This window comes from Artemia sp. Qi Xiang Cuo, chromosome 5 (genome assembly GCF_049724085.1).
Source record: "Artemia sp. Qi Xiang Cuo chromosome 5, ASM4972408v1, whole genome shotgun sequence".
NCBI lineage: Eukaryota > Metazoa > Arthropoda > Branchiopoda > Anostraca > Artemiidae > Artemia > Artemia sp. Qi Xiang Cuo.
In genome coordinates, this window is record NC_142798.1 from 78,724,503 (window position 1) to 78,747,462 (window position 22,960).

Sequence of the window (22,960 nt, forward strand, 5' to 3'; positions counted from 1 at the left end):
GCCGAAGTTCTTTGAGTTGAATATTGTAGTGAAGCTTTCTAATTAAGTCAAATTTGGAATTTAGTAAAAATATTAAGATGCAAATGCAAAAGTTTAGAAATATCACTTTTTATTAAGATAAGGAGCACATCCTGGCATGTGTATGCTTAATAGGAAAATGAGAAATCGCCTTAAAACCACTTTACCACAATATTATGATGTTGATGTAAAAGTTAATTGGATTATTTCTATTTCGTAAAACTTTTATCTTTTTAGACTTTGTATAAACTTTCTATTCAAGATAATTTCTAATTCTTTAAATTTAAATGAAACTAACACTAATGGCTTCTTGTTGATTTTAACTAGAATTTCTGAAAATTGTCTATTAACGTATTCTAAACCCCATGTTGTCCTTATACGGTTGTAATGGGGTACTAAAAAATATTTCTTGCAAAAAAAGCTAATGTTATAGAAAATAGTAATTGTTCAAAATTATAAAGAAGAAAAGAAGTATTTTTATTGATAACACAAAGCACATGCCTCAATTAGGGCTTATAGACTTGGTCGAATTAGCTTCTAAAAGAGTTTAATTTTCAACGGCTGAGAAAGTTCTTTTATTTACTTTTCGGTATTAATACTTAAAAGTCTCAAAAGAGTTTTGAGACTAAATTTCCACAAATTTAAGAAGCTTATTTGGTCAGATAGACTGAGTTGCTCAAATAGGTTTGAGTTGCTCAAACCTATTTCTTTAGGATTTCGTTTTGGATATTTTGTGCTAGTTTGTCTTTCTTTTATTCGGGCTAGTTTTTTGTCGTATTTCTCATGTCTTCATATAATATTTTAGCTGCATTCAAAGACACATGAAGGCGAAAAGTGCCACCGATGTGAGTTATGTCCATATGCTAGTTACTCTGCCCGTCATCTAGAAAATCACATGTTGACTCATACTGACGAGAAACCTTTCCGTTGTGATCTGTGCAACCAATCGTTTAGACAGAAACAGCTCCTTAAGTGAGTTTTTTCACATCTTTTCTTTTGCCTTGAATCAAATAGGGGTTTATTAAATATGAGTTACAAATATAATATATATTTGTCAAATACTTGCTTTTGCATGTTTATGCGCTTCTAAATTTCTGTAAATAATTCTGTGAATGTATATAAAATTAAAAAAAAGAAAAATTAAAATATTCAAGAAAAAAAATTGAACTAACAAGGGTATATCCACGACTATTGTTGGGTGGGTGGGGTGTTTTTTTTAGGGGGGGGGGCGTTAAATAGTTTTTCTTTTATTACTTCTCTTATTTGTAAGACCCCCGCTGCGTTCATAATTATGAGAGAAGCTCATCTCTTTGGTACAGGGCATAAATGGTAAAACGTAATTCAGTAAAACGTTCATCAAATTCAGATTTTGCTTGTCAGCAACTAAAAAGAGGGGTATCAATTGGGGGAGGGGACTAAAAATCATATGAAAATGTGCAGGATTTCTTACCAAAAGTGAGACATATTGGGCCTTTGCAAGTAGTTAGAGTATACATTTTTATTTAAAAACTTGTTATGTCCAACGTCGTCTATACATTGCTCCAACATTTTGTTGTGCTACTTATTTACTTGTACTTGGCTCGAGACCAAAGGTGAACGCCTCACCCGGCATCCAGAAGATTCTGTATGATTAACTCCCATATGTCGTGATCCTGTGTCAGGTTCTTAGCAAACCAGAGCCAGCAGCTATCCCATCTTCGGCCAAACTTTTGAAATCCACCAACCAGCTCGACGTCGTTTTGACAATGACCGAAAAAATATTCAATTAAAATTAAATGGCAGGTCGCCTGCGCCAATCTGGCAAAAGAGCAGAACGAAGTATTTGCTTGGTGATGTGGTCATTGAGTATCAACAGTAGTGTTTACATTTTTTAAGACGCTATAACACCATGATTGTATGGTATAAGTGACAGCTGCAATATGCCACCAATGCAAAGTATCAGCAGTATAACCTCAATTTTAATTTTCCTTTATACATTTTTCATGGTTTTCTCAAAATGTATTTGTACCTCTCTCAGTTCCGCACTAGGGTTCGCACCTAATTTGTAGGTGCCATATTGGGGTACTTTCCCATTATGTGGACACCTCGGCTATACACCGTCAAATGAATGCAGTGATGGAGACTCGTAAAGCGGGTAATTGTTATTTAAATTGATCGAAGAGCGTGGTTTCTCATTGAATTTACGATATTTAAACTGTTGTTTTTTGGGGTTTAGGGGGAGAAAAAGGTACCTAGTTTAGGTTACTTATTGAATATATTCTATGCTTTAGCCCCACCCCCACCCTAATGTGCAATTAGATAGCCAAAATTTGTTTCTAAATTATTATATATTCATCCTATTTTATTTTATTTCATTAGCATTAACCAAACTTGACTTTTTGTAGGTGTCCACATAATGGGAAAGTACCCATATTAGTTTATGCCATGAATGTCAGCTGAAACATGATCCCTGTCTCAAATATCAGTTGCATACTCGTTTTCTTCATTTTCAAGTAGTCTTGATAAATGTTTCTTAGTTTTCCAAATCTGTATTGTTCTCTTTTCTAGCCCAGCACTAGTGTTTGCATTTATTTTTAGCTGATTTATCACCATAATTGTATCCCGCAGGTGGGAGGTCCAATATGCCACTAATGCGAAATATAATCTGTATAACCTCAATTTTTCTTTTTCTGGTAAATTCTTAGTTTCTACAAAGTTAGTACATTTTTTAGTTTCACACTAGGGCTTGCATTTATTTATTGTTGCCACATTAGTTTATATTATAAACCTAATTCTACTCCATGAATGCCAGCTGGAAGAAGGTGCCAATGCCAAATGTCAGCTCATTCGTTTTCTTCATAAATATTTCTTGGTTTGCTCAAAATTTATTGTTGCCTTTTCTGGCCCAACACTAATGTTTCCATCTGTTTTTAGGCGGCATATCAATTTATACCATGATCCTAATTATACACCACCAATGCCGGCCGCGAAAGACCACCAATGCCCCGTTTGTATGAAGTCATTCCGCCACAGGGGAAATCTATTGCGGCACATTGAGGGCCATCAGGGACAAAACGAAACTTTATCCATTCAAGGTCAACCAAAAACTTTCAAGGTTTGTATTAATTTATCTCTTCTTTATTATTATGTATTTTAGTTATGGTTTGGGTCCAAATTTTTGGGGCCTACTGTGTAGAAATCCATTCCGAAGAGTATTCGTCCGGCTGGGCACTTGGGGTTATTAAAATTAAGCTCAAAAGTATTTGGTAGGTCGAGGCTCATAAGTAATTTTTGTTATTTTTTTTTTTCTCATTATTAATTAGTATTATGAGGTGATGAAGGATTGGTCATCTTTTTCATATCTTTTTGTTTTGAGTTAATAAATAGTTAGTTAGTTGTATGTACCCGCCCAGCCGCAAGTGCTCTTTGTACCCTTATTGGGGCGTGTATTGGTAGTTTAGTCTAGTGTCTTTTTTGGTTGTAAATACAAGTAAACTGAACTGAACCAAATTTAATATTTGGTCTTGGATAATTTTAGACATAGCAAAGGGACGATCCTCAACTAACGAGATGGTGATTGTCTACAATACGAAAAGGCAATTTTCCTTTAATAACTCGCTGAGCTAAAAACCTCTATTGCGGATCCAGTCCTGGATTTCTGTTTCAAAGCTTTAAGAAACTAAAATCTATATTGTGAAGTGAATCAAATGTATAGTTTTATCTTTAAATAACAGTAATGTTCTATTTTTAAAAAGCAATATAGTAAAAGTGAGGTAGCAAACTTCAAAGAAACCATCCCCTCCTGGAAACTTCTAAAAACTGTTCTTCCTAAATAAAAGTCGTCAACTAAACTTCGGCATTTTGCCAAAATTGCACGGTATTGAATAGATGTCTTCCTTCCTTGCAATTATTTTCCGATTCTACTCTAGGGCTTTGAGTTTTGTCGTAATTATTTTAGTTACCAACTAACTCTTTTTTTTAACTTATTTTGTCTTTCCTAATTTCATACTCAATCTTTGTTTATTTTGTCCTTTGTTATACTAATATTATGCAAGCCTTTGATCATACTTTAATTATACTTACATATATTTAGTCTAATCATATATGTAATACTTAATTTAGCTTTTTACATAAATTTTCAAGTTTGAGCTGAATTGCTGGTTCTTAACTTTAATTGACTTACTTAACTTAATCTTCATGCTTGGGTAGGGTTGAGAGCGTCGTCAGAATTCTCCGCGTGGGGAGATCAGCAGCAAGGGCTAGTGCATTTAACAAGACCTTCTTATTGGATGTTTCCACAAACCGAGCCAGAGTATCGGAAGGCAGCTGCCGAAGATTTTCAGACCAGTGAAGTGTCCACTGGGCAGCCTGCTGTTAAAAAAGCTTTTGTAAAGTCATACTTCGCAGGTGGTCATTGCTGAAAAAGCCTGTCCGTGTAATTCCCTCATTTCCCTGATTGCTGGTTCATTGCATCTTTTTTTTTTTAGCCAAATCTTAAGCTTTCTATTCTATTTATATTCTTTAATATGTGTTTTAATGCTATGAGTATTCTTATTTATAATAATACACCCCACCCCTTCTCTGTTACATTTTATCGTTTAAAAGAAGATAGGCTTACAGGTCCTACGCTGCATTGAAATCACACTAAGTGTCAAGTCCCTGTGTTGTCACGTTGACATGTCACGTGGCATCAAAAGGGACAGAAAAAATTGTGGATTTCGAATTCCTATCCTGTATAAAAACGCACTTTAACAGTTGTACGTTCTCGTGGTGCCATCACGTTGAATTTTCTTTCGGCGTTTTGTCAAGAAGGACATAAAATTGTTTGGATTCCAATTCTAACCTAATTACAGATTCAGGTGATATCATGTTAGACTTCCTTTAAATGTTGTTTCAAGAGGTACACACAAGAATTTGTATATGAAGCTTTTTATTCTGGTTTTTGTTATTCAGAACCAGATACCCTTGTGGGTCCTACACCATATGAACTTTTTAATAATAAGAAGTGTCAAGTTCCTGTATTACCATTTTGAACCTTCTTTCAGTGCTTTGGTAAGAGGAACATTGAATAATTTGGATTCCTTTTTTTTCTTTTGTTTTTTCACCTAAAAGCAGATGGGCTCGCATGCCCTATCCTAAATTAAGATTCTTTGCCATAATAACAATTTTTAGTCCCCGTGTTACCGCGTTGAACTTACTTTCAGAGTTGTGTCAAGAGGGTCATACAAGAATTTGGATACCAAGCTTCCTAATCTGGTTCTTGCCATCAGAAGCAGATACACTTGTGGATCCAACACTACATTGACCTTTTCCATCATAATTAAGTATTAAATCCCTGTGTTGCCATTTTGTACCTTCTTTTTACGTTGTGTCCAAAGGGGGATAAAATAGTTTCAACTCCATTTTTTTATCAAGTTTTTTTTTTCCATATTCAAAATTGTAAGTCCCCATGTTACCACGTTGAACTGACTTTCAACGTTGTGTCAAGAGGAACATAGAAGAATTTGTATACCAAGCTTCCTTTTCTGGTTCTTGTCATTCAGTAGCAGATACCCTTGTGGATCTTACACTACATTGACCTTTTCCATCGTAATTAAGTATTAACTCCCTGTATTGCCACTTTGTACCTTCTGTCTGTTGTGTCCAGATGGGGATAAAATAGTTCGAATTCTATTTATTATTAATTTTTTTTTATACTCAAAATTGTAAGTCCCCGTGTTTCCACGTTGAACTAACTTTCAACGTTGTGTCAAGAGGGACATACAATAATTTGGATACCAAGTTTCCTATTCTGGTTCATTCAGAAGCAGATACCCTTGTGGATCCTACACTACATTGACCTTTTCCATCATAATTAAGTATTAAATCCCTGTGTTGCCATTTTGTACGTTCTATCTGTGTTTTGTCCAGATGAGGATAAAATGGTTTGAATTCCATTTTTCATCAAGTTTTTTTTTATATTCAAAATGTAAAGTCCCCGTATTACCACGTTGGACTAACTTTCAACGTTGTGAAGCAGATACCCTAGTGGATTCTACACTACATTGACCTTTTCCATCATATTTAAGCATTAAATCCTTGTGTTGCCACTTTGCACCTTCTGTCTGTTGTGTCCAGATTGGGATAAAATAGTTTGAATTCCTTTTTTTTTTATCAAGTTTGTTTTTTTTTATACTAAAAATTGTAAGTCCCCGTGTTACCACGTTGAACTAAATTTCAACGTTGTGTCAAGAGGGACATACAATAATTTGGATACCAAGCTTCCTATTCTGGTATTCAGAAGCAGATTTCCATCATAATTAAGTATTAACTCCATGTATTGCCACTTTATACCTTCTGTCTGTTGTGTCCAGATGGGGATAAAATAGTTTGAATTCCATTTTTTTATGATTTTTTTTTTCATATTCAAAATTTTAACTCCCCGTGTTACCACATTGAACTAACTTTCAACTTTATGTCAAGAGGGACATACAAGAATTTGGATACCAAGTTTCCTATTCTGGTTCTCGTCATTCAGAAGCAGATACCTTTGTGGATCTTACACTACCTACATTGACCTTTTTCATCATAATTAAGTATTATATCCCTGTTTTGTCCCTTTATACCCTCTGTCTGTTGTGTCCAGATGGGGATAAAATAGTTTTAATTCCATTTTTTTTTTTTTTTTTTCAAAATTGTAAGTCCCCGTGTTACCACGTTGAACTAACTTTCAACGTTGTGTCAAGAGGGACATACACAAATTTGGATACCAAGCTTCCTATTCTGGTTCTTGTCATTCAGAAGCAGATACCCTTGTGGATCCTACACTTCATTGACCTTTTGCAACATAATTAAGAATTAAATCCACGTGTTGCCATTTTGTACCTTCTATCTATAATGTGTCCAGATGAGACTAAAATAGTTTGAATTCCATTTTTTTATTAAGTTTTTTTTTCATAAATTGTAGGTTCACGTGTTACCACGTTAAACTAACTGTCAACGTTGAATTTGGATACCAACACAAGAATTTGGATACCAAGTTTCCTATTCTGGTTCTTGTTATTCAGAAGCAGATACCCTATTGGATCATATACCATAACCTACAATATACCATCATATTTAAGTATTAAATACCTGTGTTGCCACTCTGCACCTTCTGTCTTTTCTGTCCAGATGGGGATAAAATAGTTTGAATTCCATTTTTTTTATCAAGTTTTTTTTTTTAATACTCAAAATTGTAAGTCTCCGTATTACCATGTTGAACTAAATTTCAACGTTGTGTCAAGAGGGACGTACAATAATTTGGATACCAAGCCTACTGTTCTGGTTCTTGTCATTCAGAAGCAGATACCCTTGTGGATCCTGCACTACATTGACTTTTACATCATAATTAAGTATTAAATCCCTGTGTTGCCATTTTTTACGTTCTATCTGTGTTGTGTCCAGATGAGGATAAAATCGTTTGAATTCCATTTTTTATCAATTTTTTTTCATATTCAAAATGTTAAGTCACTGTGTTACCACGTTGAACTAACGTTCAACGTTGTGTCAAGAGGGACATACAAGAATTTGGATACCAAGCTTCCTATTCTGGTTCTTGTCATTCAGAAGCAGATACCCTTGTGGATCCTACACTACATCGAAACTTTGTATCATAATTAAGTATTAAATTCCTGTGTTTCCTTTTTGTACCTTCTGTCTTTTGTGTCCAGATGGGGATAAAATAGTTTGAATTCCAGTCTTTTCATGTTAATTAAAAAAACTTTTTCCACAAAATATGTTTTTCAAAAAAAAGTAAAGAACTCCATTAAACCAAAAATGAATAAAAATAGAATCAAATTATCTACCAAGCATACATCTACCACAAATCAGTATCAATAAATAAATGAAACCCAAAACAAAAATAAATTCAAATGAGAAAATTGAGCATTGTAAGTTTAATATACATTTGCTGATATTTATTCCTTAAAATCTGAATTAGTTTTTGATTTGTTAAGGTTATAAAAGTAAAAACATTAAAAAAAAAATTTTCAGTAAAGTACAAATTATATTCTAGCTTTTAGAAGGCATAGGGTTTAGAACCCTACACAGATTAATTTCTGCTCGTTTTGAGTTTGACTTATTTTAATTTCTGTTTGTTTTTGTTTTCTTTTGTTTATCGATACTGATTTGTGGTAGTTGTATCCTTGGTAAATTATTTGATTCTATTTTTGTTCATTTTTGGTTTAATGGAGTTCTTTACTTTTTTTTGAAAAACTTATTTTGTGCGAAAAAGTTTTTTTGATTAATTTCTGTTCGTTTTATATTGACACAGTCTTTTTCAGGGAGAAAGACTGAGCCTCTTCTGAAGTTAAACAGCCATCCCTTCCGTAAAAACCTTTAATACCCCCTGGGCATAACTTACAACCCTTGCCCATAGTCTCTGGGGTTCTTTTCAACCCCAAAAGCCTTGTTATATGATATTTAGACTATTTTGTATAGAATGGCTATCTCAAAATTTCTATTAGATGCATTTCGGGACAATATGACGTGTGTGTAGGGGGGACAGGATAGCGGCCCTCTGATTACTTTGCTCTTAAAAAGAGCACTAGAGCTTCTGATTTCCAATCCAATTAGCCCCCTTTGAAGTTATATGACCACACTTTCTATAAAAACCTATATGTCCCCAGGGCATAACTTACAACCCTTGGCCTGAGGGCTGGGGGAATTTTTGATTCTTAAAGACAAAATTTCCGTACCTTTCTTATAGGTTGAATAAAATGGCTATGTCAACATCTTGATTGAAAGTGTTTTGCGAAATGACGTGGAGGGAGACATTTGTCCTCTGTTCACTTTCAACTAACAAAAAAGGCACTAGTCCTCTCAATTTCCAATCGAATGAGCCCTTTTTGAAGCTTCTACGACAAAACTTTCTATAAAAACGTTATATGTCCCAAGGGCATAATTTACGACCTTAGTCATAAGGACTATTGGGGGAGGGTTGTCATCCTCAAAGACATTATTCCCAGACCTTCCAACTAAGTTGAACAAAATAGCCATATCAACAGTCTGGTCGGAAAGATTGGAGTATATGACGGAGTTAAGGCGATTCTCTCTCTCTTTACTTTCAACTATTAAAAAGGGCGATAGCCGTTTCAATTTCCTGCCAAAAAATTCCTTCTTGAAGTTTTTACGACAAAACATTCTATATGACATTATATGTCCCCAGGGCATAAATTAAAGCCTTAGCCCTGAGGGCTATGGGGGGTTGTCATACTCAAAAACATAATTTCCGGACCTTGAACTACGTTCATCAAAAGGCCTGTATCAAGATGTTGATCGGTAGTGTTTGGGGAAATGATAGGTATGGGGGAGGGACATTTGCCCTCTGACCGCTTTTGACTATTAATAAGGGCGCTAGCCCTCTCAATTCCGAATTGAACGAGTCCTTTTTGAAGTTTTTACGACAAGGCTGGCAAAGACCTGGCAATTGGCAATTTCCAGGACTTTCAACTACGTTTAACAAAATGTCTATCTCAAAATTTTGATTGGATGGGCTTGGGGAAATTGTGGACGTGGAAGGGGTGTTAGTTGTCTTCCAATCATTTTCGACTATTACATCGTTCTTTACTTAGGCAGCGGGATTGCGCTGTCTATGATTTAAAATTGTGAGTCCCCGTGTTACCACGTTGAACTAACTTTAAACGTTTTGTCAAGAGCGACATACTAGAATTTGGATACCAAGTTTCCTATTCTGGTTTTTGTCATTCAGAAGCAGATACCCTTGTGGATCCTACACTACATTGACCTTTTCCATCATACTTAAGTATTAATTGCCTGTATTGCCAATTTGTACCTTCTATCTGTTGTGTCCAGATGGGGATAAAATAGTTTGAATTCCATTTTTTTAACAATTTTTTTTTCATGCTCAAAATTGTAAGTCCCCGTGTTACCACGTTGAACTAACTTTCAACGTTGTGTCAAGAGGGACATGCAATAATTTGGATACCGATCTTCCTATTCTGGTTCTTTTCATTCAGAAGCTTGTGTTGTGTCCTATCTGTGTTGTGTCCCTGTGGATCCTACACCACATTGACCTTTTCCATCATAATTAAATATTAAATCCCTGTGTTGCCATTTTGTACGTTCTATCTGTGTTGTGTCCAGATGAGGATAAAATAGTTTGAATTCCATTTTTTATGATTTTTTTTTTATATTCAAAATGTAAAGTCCCCGTGTTGCCACGTTGAACTAACTTTCAACGTCGTGAAGCAGATACCCTAGTGGATTCTACACTGCATTGAGCTTTTCCATCATATTTAAGTATTAAATCCTTGTGTTGCCACTTTGCACCATCTGTCTGTTGTGTCCAGATTGGGATAAAATTGTTTGAATTCCATTTTTTTATCAAGTTTTTTTTTGTACTCAAAATTGTAAGTCCCCGTGTTACCACGTTGAACTAAATTTCAACGTTGTGTCAAGAGGGACATACAATAATTTGGATACCAAGCTTCTTATTCTGGTTCTTGTCATTCTGAAGCAGATACCCTTGTGGATACTACACTACATTGACCTTTTCATTCATAATTAAGTATTAACTCCCTGTATTGCCACTTTGTACCTTCAGTCTGTTGTAAGTCCCCGTGTTACCACGTTGAACTAAATTTCAACGTTGTGTCAAGAGGGACATACAATAATTTGGATACCAAGCTTCTTATTCTGGTTCTTGTCATTCTGAAGCAGATACCCTTGTGGATACTACACTACATTGACCTTTTCATTCATAATTAAGTATTAACTCCCTGTATTGCCACTTTGTACCTTCAGTTTGTTGTAAGTCCCCGTGTTACCACGTTGAACTAAATTTCAACGTTGTGTCAAGAGGGACATACACTAATTTGGATACCAAGCTTCCTATTCTGGTTCTTTTCATTCAGAAGCAGATGCCCTTGTGGATCCTACACTACATTGACCTTTTCCATCATAATTAAGTATTAACTCCCTGTATTGCCACTTTGTACCTTCTGTCTGTTGTGTACAGATGGAGATAAAATAGTTTGAATTCCATTTTTTTATCAATTTTTTTTTTATATCAAAATTGTAAGTCCCCGTGTTACCACGTTGAACTAAATTTCAATGTTGTGTCAAGAGGGACATACAATAATTTGGATACCAAGCTTCCTATTCTGGTTCTCGTCATTCAGAAGCAGATACCCTTGTGGATACTACACTACATTGACCTTTTCCATCATAATTAAGTTTTAACTCCCTGTATTGCCACTTTGTACCTTCAGTTTGTTGTAAGTCCCCGTGTTACCACTTTCAACTAAATTTTAACGTTGTGTCAAGAGGGACATACACTAATTTGGATACCAAGCTTCCTATTCTGGTTCTTTTCATTCAGAAGCAGCTGCCCTTGTGGACCCTACACTACATTGACCTTTTCCATCATAATTAAGTATTAACTCCCTGTATTGCCACTTTGTACCTTCTGTCTGTTGTGTACAGATGGAGATAAAATAGTTTGAATTCCATTTTTTTATCAATTTTTTTTATGTCAAAATTGTAAGTCCCCTTGTTACCACGTTGAACTAAATTTCAATGTTGTGTCAAGAGGGACATACAATAATTTGGATACCAAGCTTCCTATTCTGGTTCTTGTCATTCAGAAGCAGATACCCTTGTGGATACTACACTACATTGACCTTTTCCATCATAATTAAGTTTTAACTCCCTGTATTGCCACTTTGTACCTTCAGTTTGTTGTAAGTCCCCGTGTTACCACGCTGAACTAAATTTCAATGTTGTGTCAAGAGGGACATACAATAATTTGGATACCAAGCTTCCTATTCTGGTTCTTTTCATTGAGAAGCAGATACCCTTGTGGATCCTACACTACATTGACCTTTTCCATCATAATTAAGTATTAAATCCCTGTGTTGCCATTTTGTACGTTCTATCTGTGTTTTGTCCAGATGAGGATAAAATAGTTTGAATTCCATTTTTTATCAAGTTTTTTTTTCATATTCAAAATGTAAAGTCCCCGTGTTACCACGTCGAAGTAACTTTCAACGTAGTGAAGCAGATACCCTGGTGGATTCTACACTACATTGACCTTTTCCATCATATTTAATTATTAAATCCTTGTGTTGCCACTTTGCACCTTCTGTCTGTTGTGTCCAGATTGGGATAAAATAGTTTGAATTCCATTCTTTTTATCAAGTTTTTTTTTTGTACTCAAAATTGTAAGTCCCTGTGTTACCACGTTGAACTAAATTTCAACGTTGTGTCAAGAGGGACATGCAATAATTTGGATACCAAGCTTCCTATTCTGGTTCTTGTCATTCAGAAGCAGATACCCTTGTGGATCCTACACTACATTGACCTTTTCCATCATAATTAAGTATTAACTCCCTGTATTGCCACTTTGTACCTTCTGTCTGTTGTGTCCAGATGGGGATAAAATAGTTTGGATTCCATTTTTTTTTATCAATTTTTTTTCATACTCAAAATTGTAAGTCCCCGTGTTACCACGTTGAACCACCTTTCAACGTTGTGTCAAGAGGGACATACAATAATTTAGATACCAAGCTTCCTATTCTGTTTTTTTTTTTTTTTTCATTCAGAAGCAGATACCCTTGTGGATTATACACTACATTGAAATTTTCCTTAATAATTTAATATTAAGTCCCCGTGTTACCACTTTGAACTAAATTTTAACGTTGTGTCAAGAGGGACATACACTAATTTGGATACCAAGCTTCCTATTCTGGTTCTTTTCATTCAGAAGCAGATGCCCTTGTGGATACTACACTACATTGACCTTTTCCATCATAATTAAGTTTTAACTCCCTGTATTGCCACTTTGTACCTTCAGTTTGGTGTAAGTCCCCGTGTTACCACTTTGAACTAAATTTTAACGTTGTGTCAAGAGGGACATACACTAATTTGGATACCAAGCTTCCTATTCTGGTTCTTTTCATTCAGAAGCAGATGCCCTTGTGGATCCTACACTACATTGACCTTTTCCATCATAATTAAGTATTAACTCCCTGTATTGTCACTTTGTACCTTCTGTCTGTTGTGTACAGATGGAGATAAAATAGTTTGAATTCCATTTTTTTTATCAATTTTTTTTTATATCAAAATTGTAAGTCCCCGTGTTACCACGTTGAACTAAATTTCAATGTTGTGTCAAGACATACAATAATTTGGATACCAAGCTTCCTATTCTGGTTCTTGTCATTCAGAAGCAGATACCCTTGTGGATACTACACTACATTGACCTTTTCCATCATAATTAAGTTTTAACTCCCTGTATTGCCACTTTGTACCTTCAGTTTGTTGTAAGTCCCCGTGTTACCACGATGAACTAAATTTCAATGTTGTGTCAAGAGGGACATACAATAATTTGGATACAAAGCTTCCTATTCTGGTTCTTTTCATTGAGAAGCAGATACCCTTGTGGATCCTACACTACATTGACCTTTTCCATCATAATTAAGTATTAAATCCCTGTGTTGCCATTTTGTACGTTCTATCTGTGTTTTGTCCAGATGAGGATAAAATAGTTTGAATTCCATTTTTTATCAAGTTTTTTTTTTCATATTCAAAATGTTAAGTCCCCGTGTTACCACGTTGAACTAACTTTCAACGTTGTGAAGCAGATACCCTAGTGGATTCTACACTACATTGACCTTTTCCATCATATTTAAGTATTAAATCCTTGTGTTGCCACTTTGCACCTTCTGTCTGTTGTGTCCAGATTGGGATAAAATAGTTTGAATTCCATTCTTTTTATCAAGTTTTTTTTTGTACTCAAAATTGTAAGTCCCTGTGTTACCACGTTGAACTAAATTTCAACGTTGTGTCAAGAGGGACATACAATAATTTGGATACCAAGCTTACTATTCTGGTTCTTGTCATTCAGAAGCAGATACCCTTGTGGATCCTACACTACATTGACCTTTTCCATCATAATTAAGTATTAACTCCCTGTATTGCCACTTTGTACCTTCTGTCTGTTGTGTCCAGATGGGGATAAAATAGTTTGGATTCCATTTTTTTTATCAATTTTCACACTCAAAATTGTAAGTCCCCGTGTTACCACGTTGAACAACCTTTCAACGTTGTGTAAAGAGGGAAATAAAATAATTTGGATACAAAGCTTCCTATTCTGTTTTTTTTTTTTTTTTTTTTTTATTCAGAAGCAGATAAACTTGTGGTTTCTAAACTAAATTTAAATTTTCCTACAAAATTTAATATTAATTACCCGTGGTACCACTTTGAACTAAATTTTAACGTTGTGTCAAGAGGGACATACACTAATTTGGATACCAAGCTTCCTATTCTGGTTCTTTTCATTCAGAAGCAGATGCCCTTGTGGATCCTACACTACATTGACCTTTTCCATCATAATTAAGTATTAACTCCCTGTATTGCCACTTTGTACCTTCTGTCTGTTGTGTACAGATGGAGATAAAATAGTTTGAATTCCATTTTTTTATCAATTTTTTTTTTATATCAAAATTGTAAGTCCCCGTGTTACCACGTTGAACTAAATTTCAATGTTGTGTCAAGAGGGACATACAATAATTTGGATACCAAGCTTCCTATTCTGGTTCTTGTCATTCAGAAGCAGATACCCTTGTGGATACTACACTACATTGACCTTTTCCATCATAATTAAGTTTTAACTCCCTGTATTGCCACTTTGTACCTTCAGTTTGGTGTAAGTCCCCGTGTTACCACGTTGAACTAAATTTTAACGTTGTTTCAAGAGGGACATACACTAATTTGGATATAAAGCTTCCTATTCTGGTTCTTTTCATTCAGAAGCAGATGCCCTTGTGGATCCTACACTACATTGACCTTTTCCATCATAATTAAGTATTAACTCTCTGTATTGTCACTTTGTACCTTCTGTCTGTTGTGTACAGATGGAGATAAAATAGTTTGAATTCCATTTTTTTATCAATTTTTTTTATATCAAAATTGTAAGTCCCCGTGTTACCACGTTGAACTAAATTTCAATGTTGTGTCAAGAGGGACATACAATAATTTGGATACCAAGCTTCCTATTCTGGTTCTTGTCATTCAGAAGCAGATACCCTTGTGGATACTACACTACATTGACCTTTTCCATCATAATTAAGTTTTAACTCCCTGTATTGCCACTTTGTACATTCAGTTTGTTGTAAGTCCCCGTGTTACCACGCTGAACTAAATTTCAATGTTGTGTCAAGAGGGACATACAATAATTTGGATACCAAGCTTCCTATTCTGGTTCTTTTCATTCAGAAGCAGATGCCCTTGTGGATCCTACACTACATTGACCTTTTCCATCATAATTAAGTATTAAATTCCTGTGTTGCCATTTTGTACGTTCTAGCTGTGTTTTGTCCAGATGAGGATAAAATAGTTTGAATTCCATTTTTTATCAAGTTTTTTTTTCATATTCAAAATGTAAAGTCCCCGTGTTACCACGTTGAACTAACTTTCAACGTTGTGAAGCAGATACCCTAGTGGATTCTACACTACATTGACCTTTTCCATCATATTTAAGTATTAAATCCTTGTGTTGCCACTTTGCACCTTCTGTCTGTTGTGTCCAGATTGGGATAAAATAGTTTGAATTCCATTCTTTTTATCAAGTTTTTTTTTGTACTCAAAATTGTAAGTCCCTGTGTTACCACGTTGAACTAAATTTCAACGTTGTGTCAAGAGGGACATACAATAATTTGGATACCAAGCTTCCTATTCTGGTTCTTGTCATTCAGAAGCAGATACCCTTGTGGATCCTACACTACATTGACCTTTTCCATCATAATTAAGTATTAACTCCCTGTATTGCCACTTTGTACCTTCTGTCTGTTGTGTCCAGATGGGGATAAAATAGTTTGGATTCCATTTTTTTTATCAATTTTCACACTCAAAATTGTAAGTCCCCGTGTTACCACGTTGAACAACCTTTCAAAGTTGTGTCAAGAGGGACATACAATAATTTGGATACCAAGCTTCCTATTCTGTTTTTTTTTTTTTTTTTTTTTTATTCAGAAGCAGATACACTTTTGGATTCTACACTAAATTTAAATTTTCCTTCATAATTTAATATTAAGTCCCCGTGTTACCACTTTGAACTAAATTTTAACGTTGTGTCAAGAGGGACATACACTAATTTGGATACCAAGCTTCCTATTCTGGTTCTTTTCATTCAGAAGCAGATGCCCTTGTGGATCCTACACTACATTGACCTTTTCCATCATAATTAAGTATTAACTCCCTGTATTGCCACTTTGTACCTTCTGTCTGTTGTGTACAGATGGAGATAAAATAGTTTGAATTCCATTTTTTTATCAATTTTTTTTTATATCAAAATTGTAAGTCCCCGTGTTACCACGTTGAACTAAATTTCAATGTTGTGTCAAGAGGGACATACAATAATTTGGATACCAAGCTTCCTATTCTGGTTCTTGTCATTCAGAAGCAGATACCCTTGTGGATACTACACTACATTGACCTTTTCCATCATAATTAAGTTTTAACTCCCTGTATTGCCACTTTGTACCTTCAGTTTGGTGTAAGTCCCCGTGTTACCACGTTGAACTAAATTTTAACGTTGTTTCAAGAGGGACATACACTAATTTGGATATAAAGCTTCCTATTCTGGTTCTTTTCATTCAGAAGCAGATGCCCTTGTGGATCCTACACTACATTGACCTTTTCCATCATAATTAAGTATTAACTCCCTGTATTGTCACTTTGTACCTTCTGTCTGTTGTGTACAGATGGAGATAAAATAGTTTGAATTCCATTCTTTTTATCAAGTTTTTTTTTTGTACTCAAAATTGTAAGTCCCTGTGTTACCACGTTGAACTAAATTTCAACGTTGTGTCAAGAGGGACATGCAATAATTTGGATACCAAGCTTCCTATTCTGGTTCTTGTCATTCAGAAGCAGATACCCTTGTGGATCCTACACTACATTGACCTTTTCCATCATAATTAAGTATTAACTCCCTGTATTGCCACTTTGTACCTTCTGTCTGTTGTGTCCAGATGGGGATAAAATAGTTTGGATTCCATTTTTTTTTATCAATTTTTTTTCATACTCAAAATTGTAAGTCCCCGTGTTACCACGTTGAACCACCTTTCAACGTTGTGTCAAGAGGGAAATACAATAATTTAGATACCAAGCTTCCTATTCTTTTTTTTTTTTTTTTTTCATTCAGAAGCAGATACCCTTGTGGATTCTACACTACATTAAAATTTTCCTTCATAATTGAATATTAAGTCCCCGTGTTACCACTTTGAACTTCCTTTCAACGTTGTGCCAAGAGGGATACACAAGAATTTGGACAATAAGCTTCCTATTCTGTTTTTGATCATTCAAAAGTAGATACTCTTGTAGATCTTACACTACACTGACACTTTGCATAATAATTAGTTGTAAACTCCTCGTGTTACGAAGCTGAACTAACTTTCTGATCATTCAAATAGTTCGAATTTTGTTTCTTTTTATATATAAATACACTTGAAAACAGATGTGCCTCCAGGCCCTGTCCTAGATTAAGAAGCTTTGTCATGATAAAGAAACATGTCCACATGTTACCACGTTGAACTTTCTTTCAACGTTGCGTTAAGAGGGACGTACAAGAATTTGGACACCAATCCTCTAATTCTGCATTTTTATCATTCAGAAGTAGATACTCTTAAAACGGTATCTGCTTCTGATCCTTCACTACATTGACACTTTCCCTACACTTTTCATCATAAATAATTATGAATTCCCCGTGTTAACAAGAATTTGGATACCAAGCTTCCTATTCTGCTTTTGATCTTCCAGTAGAAGATAGCTTTGTAGAGCCTACACTACATTTGACCAAGCCCCCGGGTTACCACTTTGAACTAACTTTCAACGTTGTGTCAAGAGGGACGTAATATAGTTTGAATTCCATTTTGTTTTTCCACTTCATAGCAGATACCCTTGCAGGTCCTATGCTATATCAAATGCTATATCAAAATATTTTGTTATAATAAAAATAAACTTGTCTTTCAACGTTGTGTCAAGAGTTGAAATTTCCTTTCTTTTTCTTTTTTTTTTGTAACACTTTAAGGCAGATATGCTTGCAGGTCCTAACGTATATCAAGGTTTTTTTTTATGATCAAAAATTGTAAAGTCCCCTTAATACCATATTGAACATGCTTTCAATATTGTGTGAAGACGTACATAAAACAGTTTGAATTCCATTTTCTGTTTACGTTTAAAAGCAGATGTGCTTGTAGGACCTATCCTATACTAAGATTAAACAAAAAAAAGTTTTCTACTTTAAGTAAGGAGCTACATTGAGGCTTAAAACGAACAGGAATTATTCCGTTTGTGAGGGGGGTTCCCACTCCTCTTTTATCTCTGACTAGTTACGCTAAGGTTTTTTAGGGTTTAAGAAAGCATCTTTATTATAATTCAACGGCTCTCTTGTTTCAGCAGTCGTTCTTAAAGAATTGGAACAAAAATTCTGCGGGATTGAGCGTAAAGAGCGGAATTGAAGAAGGGGCAGTATTCCTCATATACGGATTAAATTCTGTTCATTTTAAGTTTCAACGTTTCTCCTTAATTATAGCTGAAAAAGCTTGTTTTTTTTTTTAATTTAATTCCTTACCGATTTTCAAATCAAGTCCAGGCCTAACCAAGATATGATATGAGCTATAGGCCCTATAAAATCCATGTTTGATAGATTACTGCTAAATTGTATGTATCAGTAATTGTAAACTGATTGGTAATCCTCTGTTTTTTAAGTTATTCTGCTTAATAATTAAGATGTTGGATTATAATTAAAGTTTTGGACAGAATTCGAGTATTTAGTCAAAATTTTTGATGAACAGTAGTTTTGTTGAATAAGCTCTTAGTAATATTGTCTCTACAGAATTTCGGGTGGATGGAAAGGGATACTATTGTTCATATGGATGGAAATTCCTTATGACTTTTGATCTTCTACACTGCTGAAACTGTCGTCATCTCTATAATAGGTTCTCTGACATTTAAATGCCTTTTATACACGCGTTTTAAGTACATTGAAACATTGTATGTAAATAGGAAAAGAGAAATATTACCATTTCAAATCGTTAAAAACAAAGCTCCTGGTAGCGCCTCCCCCCTCCCCCCAAGAAGTGAGGTTTATATTGTCCTGCCTCACCTTTTCCACCGCTGTGCCGTTAGATATATGAATGTAATATTTTAAGCTACACAGACAAATTGTCGTAGTCTGAGGGATAATATTACCTCCCCCCACCCTTGCTAGCACCAATAATAAAGGCATATACTGAAATTTTTTCGACAGTTAGACTATTTGGTTATCGAAATGCGGTCTTTTAGGCATCCTCCCCCTAGCCCCGTCTACACAATGACCCACCGCCCCTCCTGCATAATAGCTGAATCATAGTTTGGTGCCACAAAATGACAGAAAATATCACTTTTCTCTGGCTTATTGGTCTCTTTTGGGGCAAAATCGTTGTTTGCGATCTTCAAGAACCATTGGTTCAATACGATCGCCCCTCAAAAAAAGAAAAAGAAAAATAGGCATTCGTCTTCTAGCAAAAAGAAAATACAAAATTTCACAATTTTGTCGATAGAAGCTTGGAACCTCCACAGTCGGGTTCTCTGATATTCTGAATCTGATGGCGTGATCCTCGTTAAGATCGCTTGACTCTTTTGCCCCCCCCCTCCCGTTTCAAAAATCGGGCATATTTTCTCACTCAAACTTTAAAAGCTTTTTCGCATGCTGACCAATGGTCTGCGTTGCGAAGGTACCGATCTCCTGATTAAATGCCTGCATACAAATATACAAATACGTAAATGCATATATGTAGACATACATTTGATATATACACATCATTTTATTATGTGAACAGTTCAATGTCAATTGGATGTTATTTTGGTTCACATACAAGATTAAATGTGCGCCAATTAGTTTATTATTGGAAATCATCCGACGCTTCCCGTGTTCACCCCCCCCCCCCCCCAGATACCCATTTAGAGCTGGGTCGATTCTGGCTGAGCTTACAGGGTCACACCTTTGACCCCCGTTCCAAACTGAATAATCAGCGACACCAGGACTCGAACCCCTGACCTCTGACCTCAGGATTTCAAGTCTAACCACTCGACTAGGACGGCTCAATTTTCTCAGGCCCGTATCTTTTGATGCGTAACGTTAAACTCGGTGAATTTTATATGTTTGGAACCAGTGTAAAAAGCCAATTCTTCTGATGAACTAATTAAATACCTTTTTAGAGTTTTGGTTATTATTGGGTCGAGTCGCCCCCTTACTTACAGTATATTACCACGAACTGTTTAATGTTTTGTCATAATAAAAGATTGTTGGTCCCTCTATTACTTCTTTGAACTTCCTTTACACGTCAGCTCAAGAAGGCGTGCAATAATTTCTTATTTGGGTTCTAATATAAAGGTTCTTATTCTCTTTTATTATTTTTATTATTACTATATTATTTAATATATTTTATTGCTATATTTTTTTTTAAGTAGAAGCGCTTGTGGGTACTACGCTACATTAGAACCCTATTAAAAGCGTTAAATTACTTATGTCAGGTTACAGACACCAATTTAGATTCTTAGTATCTTATTCTGGCTTTAGTTACTTAAAAGTAGATACCCTTACAACTACTACTGCTAACAACTCACTGCAGCACCAAGCCACCTGAGGCCAACACAGCTACGCAGCCTCCTCCCTGCATCCCAATCTATTTAAAGCTTTCTTCTTTGCACCATCCCAAGACGTTCCATTTCCCTTAAATTTTTCCATAAGAAATCCTCCCGCCCCATTCGGGGACAACCTGGTTTTTGCGATCTTACAATGCTTACGGATCTCACATTGTATTGAAATCCTGTTCAAAGTTTCAACTCCCCAAGTTAATATATTGAAATAATTCTCCATATTGTAACAAATATGATAGGTTTTGTTATATTCCGATGCAAATGTAACATCCCGGTGTATCCCTATTAAATATATAAACATTGCATCCCAATAACAGATAATTTGGATCCCAAGTTTCTCATTCTGCCTTTTCATTATTTAAAAGCAGATGCTATTATTGTTTAGACACTTTGTAAAAAAAATTGGTGTCTATCCCAGTTTGAGGTTCCATGGTAGTTGGTTTAGATAGATAGAAAATATTCATTGACAAAACATGGACAAATAACAGAGGGCACACAACAGAAAACATCAAAAATACAGATGGCATAGCACGTTGGGCTTGGGATAAACACCTGAATCAAATCAGTAATACTGCTGCTAAGGAACAAAATAGAAATAAAGAAAATATAATTATAAAGAAACAAGAGAACTAACTAATAAATACGAAAGTTAATGTATACTATATTTTGTAGGTAGAAGTACCTGAAGAGGTTGATCAATTAATGGCAGTCGAAGGCCAGGATGGACAACAATATGTTGTTCTAGAAGTTATTGAGCTCCAAGTAAGTTTTATTCTTTCCTTCCTTATCATCTTCTGAATTTTGCCATTCCATTATTTTGTCATTCTTCTTTCTAATTTTCATTTCTGTTTTCTTTAATATCTATTTGTACTTTAATATTTCATTTGTGTATCAGCTTTAATTTTCTTTTATATTTGGTCTTAGAGCCCTTGCTATTTCTCATGTTTTTCAAGCTCTAGTCTTTTCAATTTTCTTCCTTGTCTTGATCATTTTTTTAAATGGCTACCTGTTAAAAAAAAACATTGTTTGCCGAATAGTACGGATTGTCTGTATATTAGGTTCGGTTGGCTTAGCTATCACATCAAAAATATTATACTGTATGGAAAAATTTTGTTCAGAAATGGGACACATCGCAGCCCGCTTAGAGGGAAGTTTCCCTTTGCGTCACAGAAATGGCTTCAGTTGCTACTTGGCATCACAGCATAAAAATTTGTCATTGCGCACGCGCGAAGGCGGAATCATAAAGAAATGTGCGAGACTCATCGGTCCCAAAAATCTTTAATGGAGAAGGTGGGAATTTTGCGTGCTGTATAATATTTATGCTATGCTTTGATAATCTAAGTATGAATTAGGCAACTTAAACTTTTATTTAGTCCCCGAAGCCGCGCCACGCCGACATGACGGCGGCGAATGTGTGATTTAGTATCGGCGGCGGCGCGCCTGTGGCGCGCCGCCGATTTTAGACCGGCGGCGCGCCACAGCGGGCCGATTTTTCTGATTAAAAATAATAATTAAAATTACACATCACCAAGCACGTTCAACCTCGATGTTAGTAAGGAAATTTAAATGGTTGGCTAAAAACATACAAGAACAATATGACAAAACAGGAATTTGTTGGGCCGTGCGGAAAGTGTTTATGTTCACCGTCGATCAGACCAAGTAGAATTCTCATTTTTAGCCACTAGACCCAGGGAAACCTATGTTGTGTTTATGTTTAACATTGCATTGTTCCTATAAATCCCGTGTTTAGTCATTTCCTTCTTGTTAATGATTTGGTCTAATGTGTGTATAACTCTCAAAGTTTGAAGTTCAAACATCTCCTGTTCATCAAATACATACGAAAAGGAAGTGAAAAAAACAAAACAAATAACAACATAAAAAAAAGTTTATACAAGTCAGATACCATGGCTTAACAACACCAACAATTTTAAATCAGCGGTTACATCACTTCAGTTACAATTTATGTAACAAAAGTGAGTTTGTTCACTCTGCCTGGAGCCATTGATCTTTTTGCAGTCACTATCAGTCCTGTCCTGCTAAAAAGCCGTTTAGCTGGGGCACTTGTGGCCGGTACAGCCAGAACTTGACGAGCGTAAACTGCCACTCGCGGATCTGATTCTAGCATTGGACCTTGGGGTCCCACAGAATTCCGCAAATGGGCTTCCTCTTTGTATCTGCTGAAATAAGTTTTCATAAGGGAGAACAAACCTACACCTTTACCATAGGGCTCCTGCGCCCTACACTACAAGAGGAGCTAAACTGCATCTTTACCCTCTTT

General features: G+C 35.4%; 1 protein-coding gene across 3 annotated transcripts in view; it reads left to right on the plus strand.

Annotated features, from left to right (window-relative positions):
• LOC148952570 (uncharacterized) overlaps nucleotides 1-22,960 on the plus strand; it is an 81,493-nt gene that overhangs the window by 46,662 nt on the left and 11,871 nt on the right. For all 3 annotated transcript variants that reach the window (XM_089089021.1, XM_089089023.1, XM_089089022.1), the window contains exons 11-13: nucleotides 824-990; nucleotides 2,932-3,112; nucleotides 21,355-21,444. In XM_089089021.1, coding sequence (XP_088945147.1) covers nucleotides 824-990; nucleotides 2,932-3,112; nucleotides 21,355-21,444 — 438 coding nt within the window. The remainder of the gene's footprint in view (nucleotides 1-823; nucleotides 991-2,931; nucleotides 3,113-21,354; nucleotides 21,445-22,960) is intronic.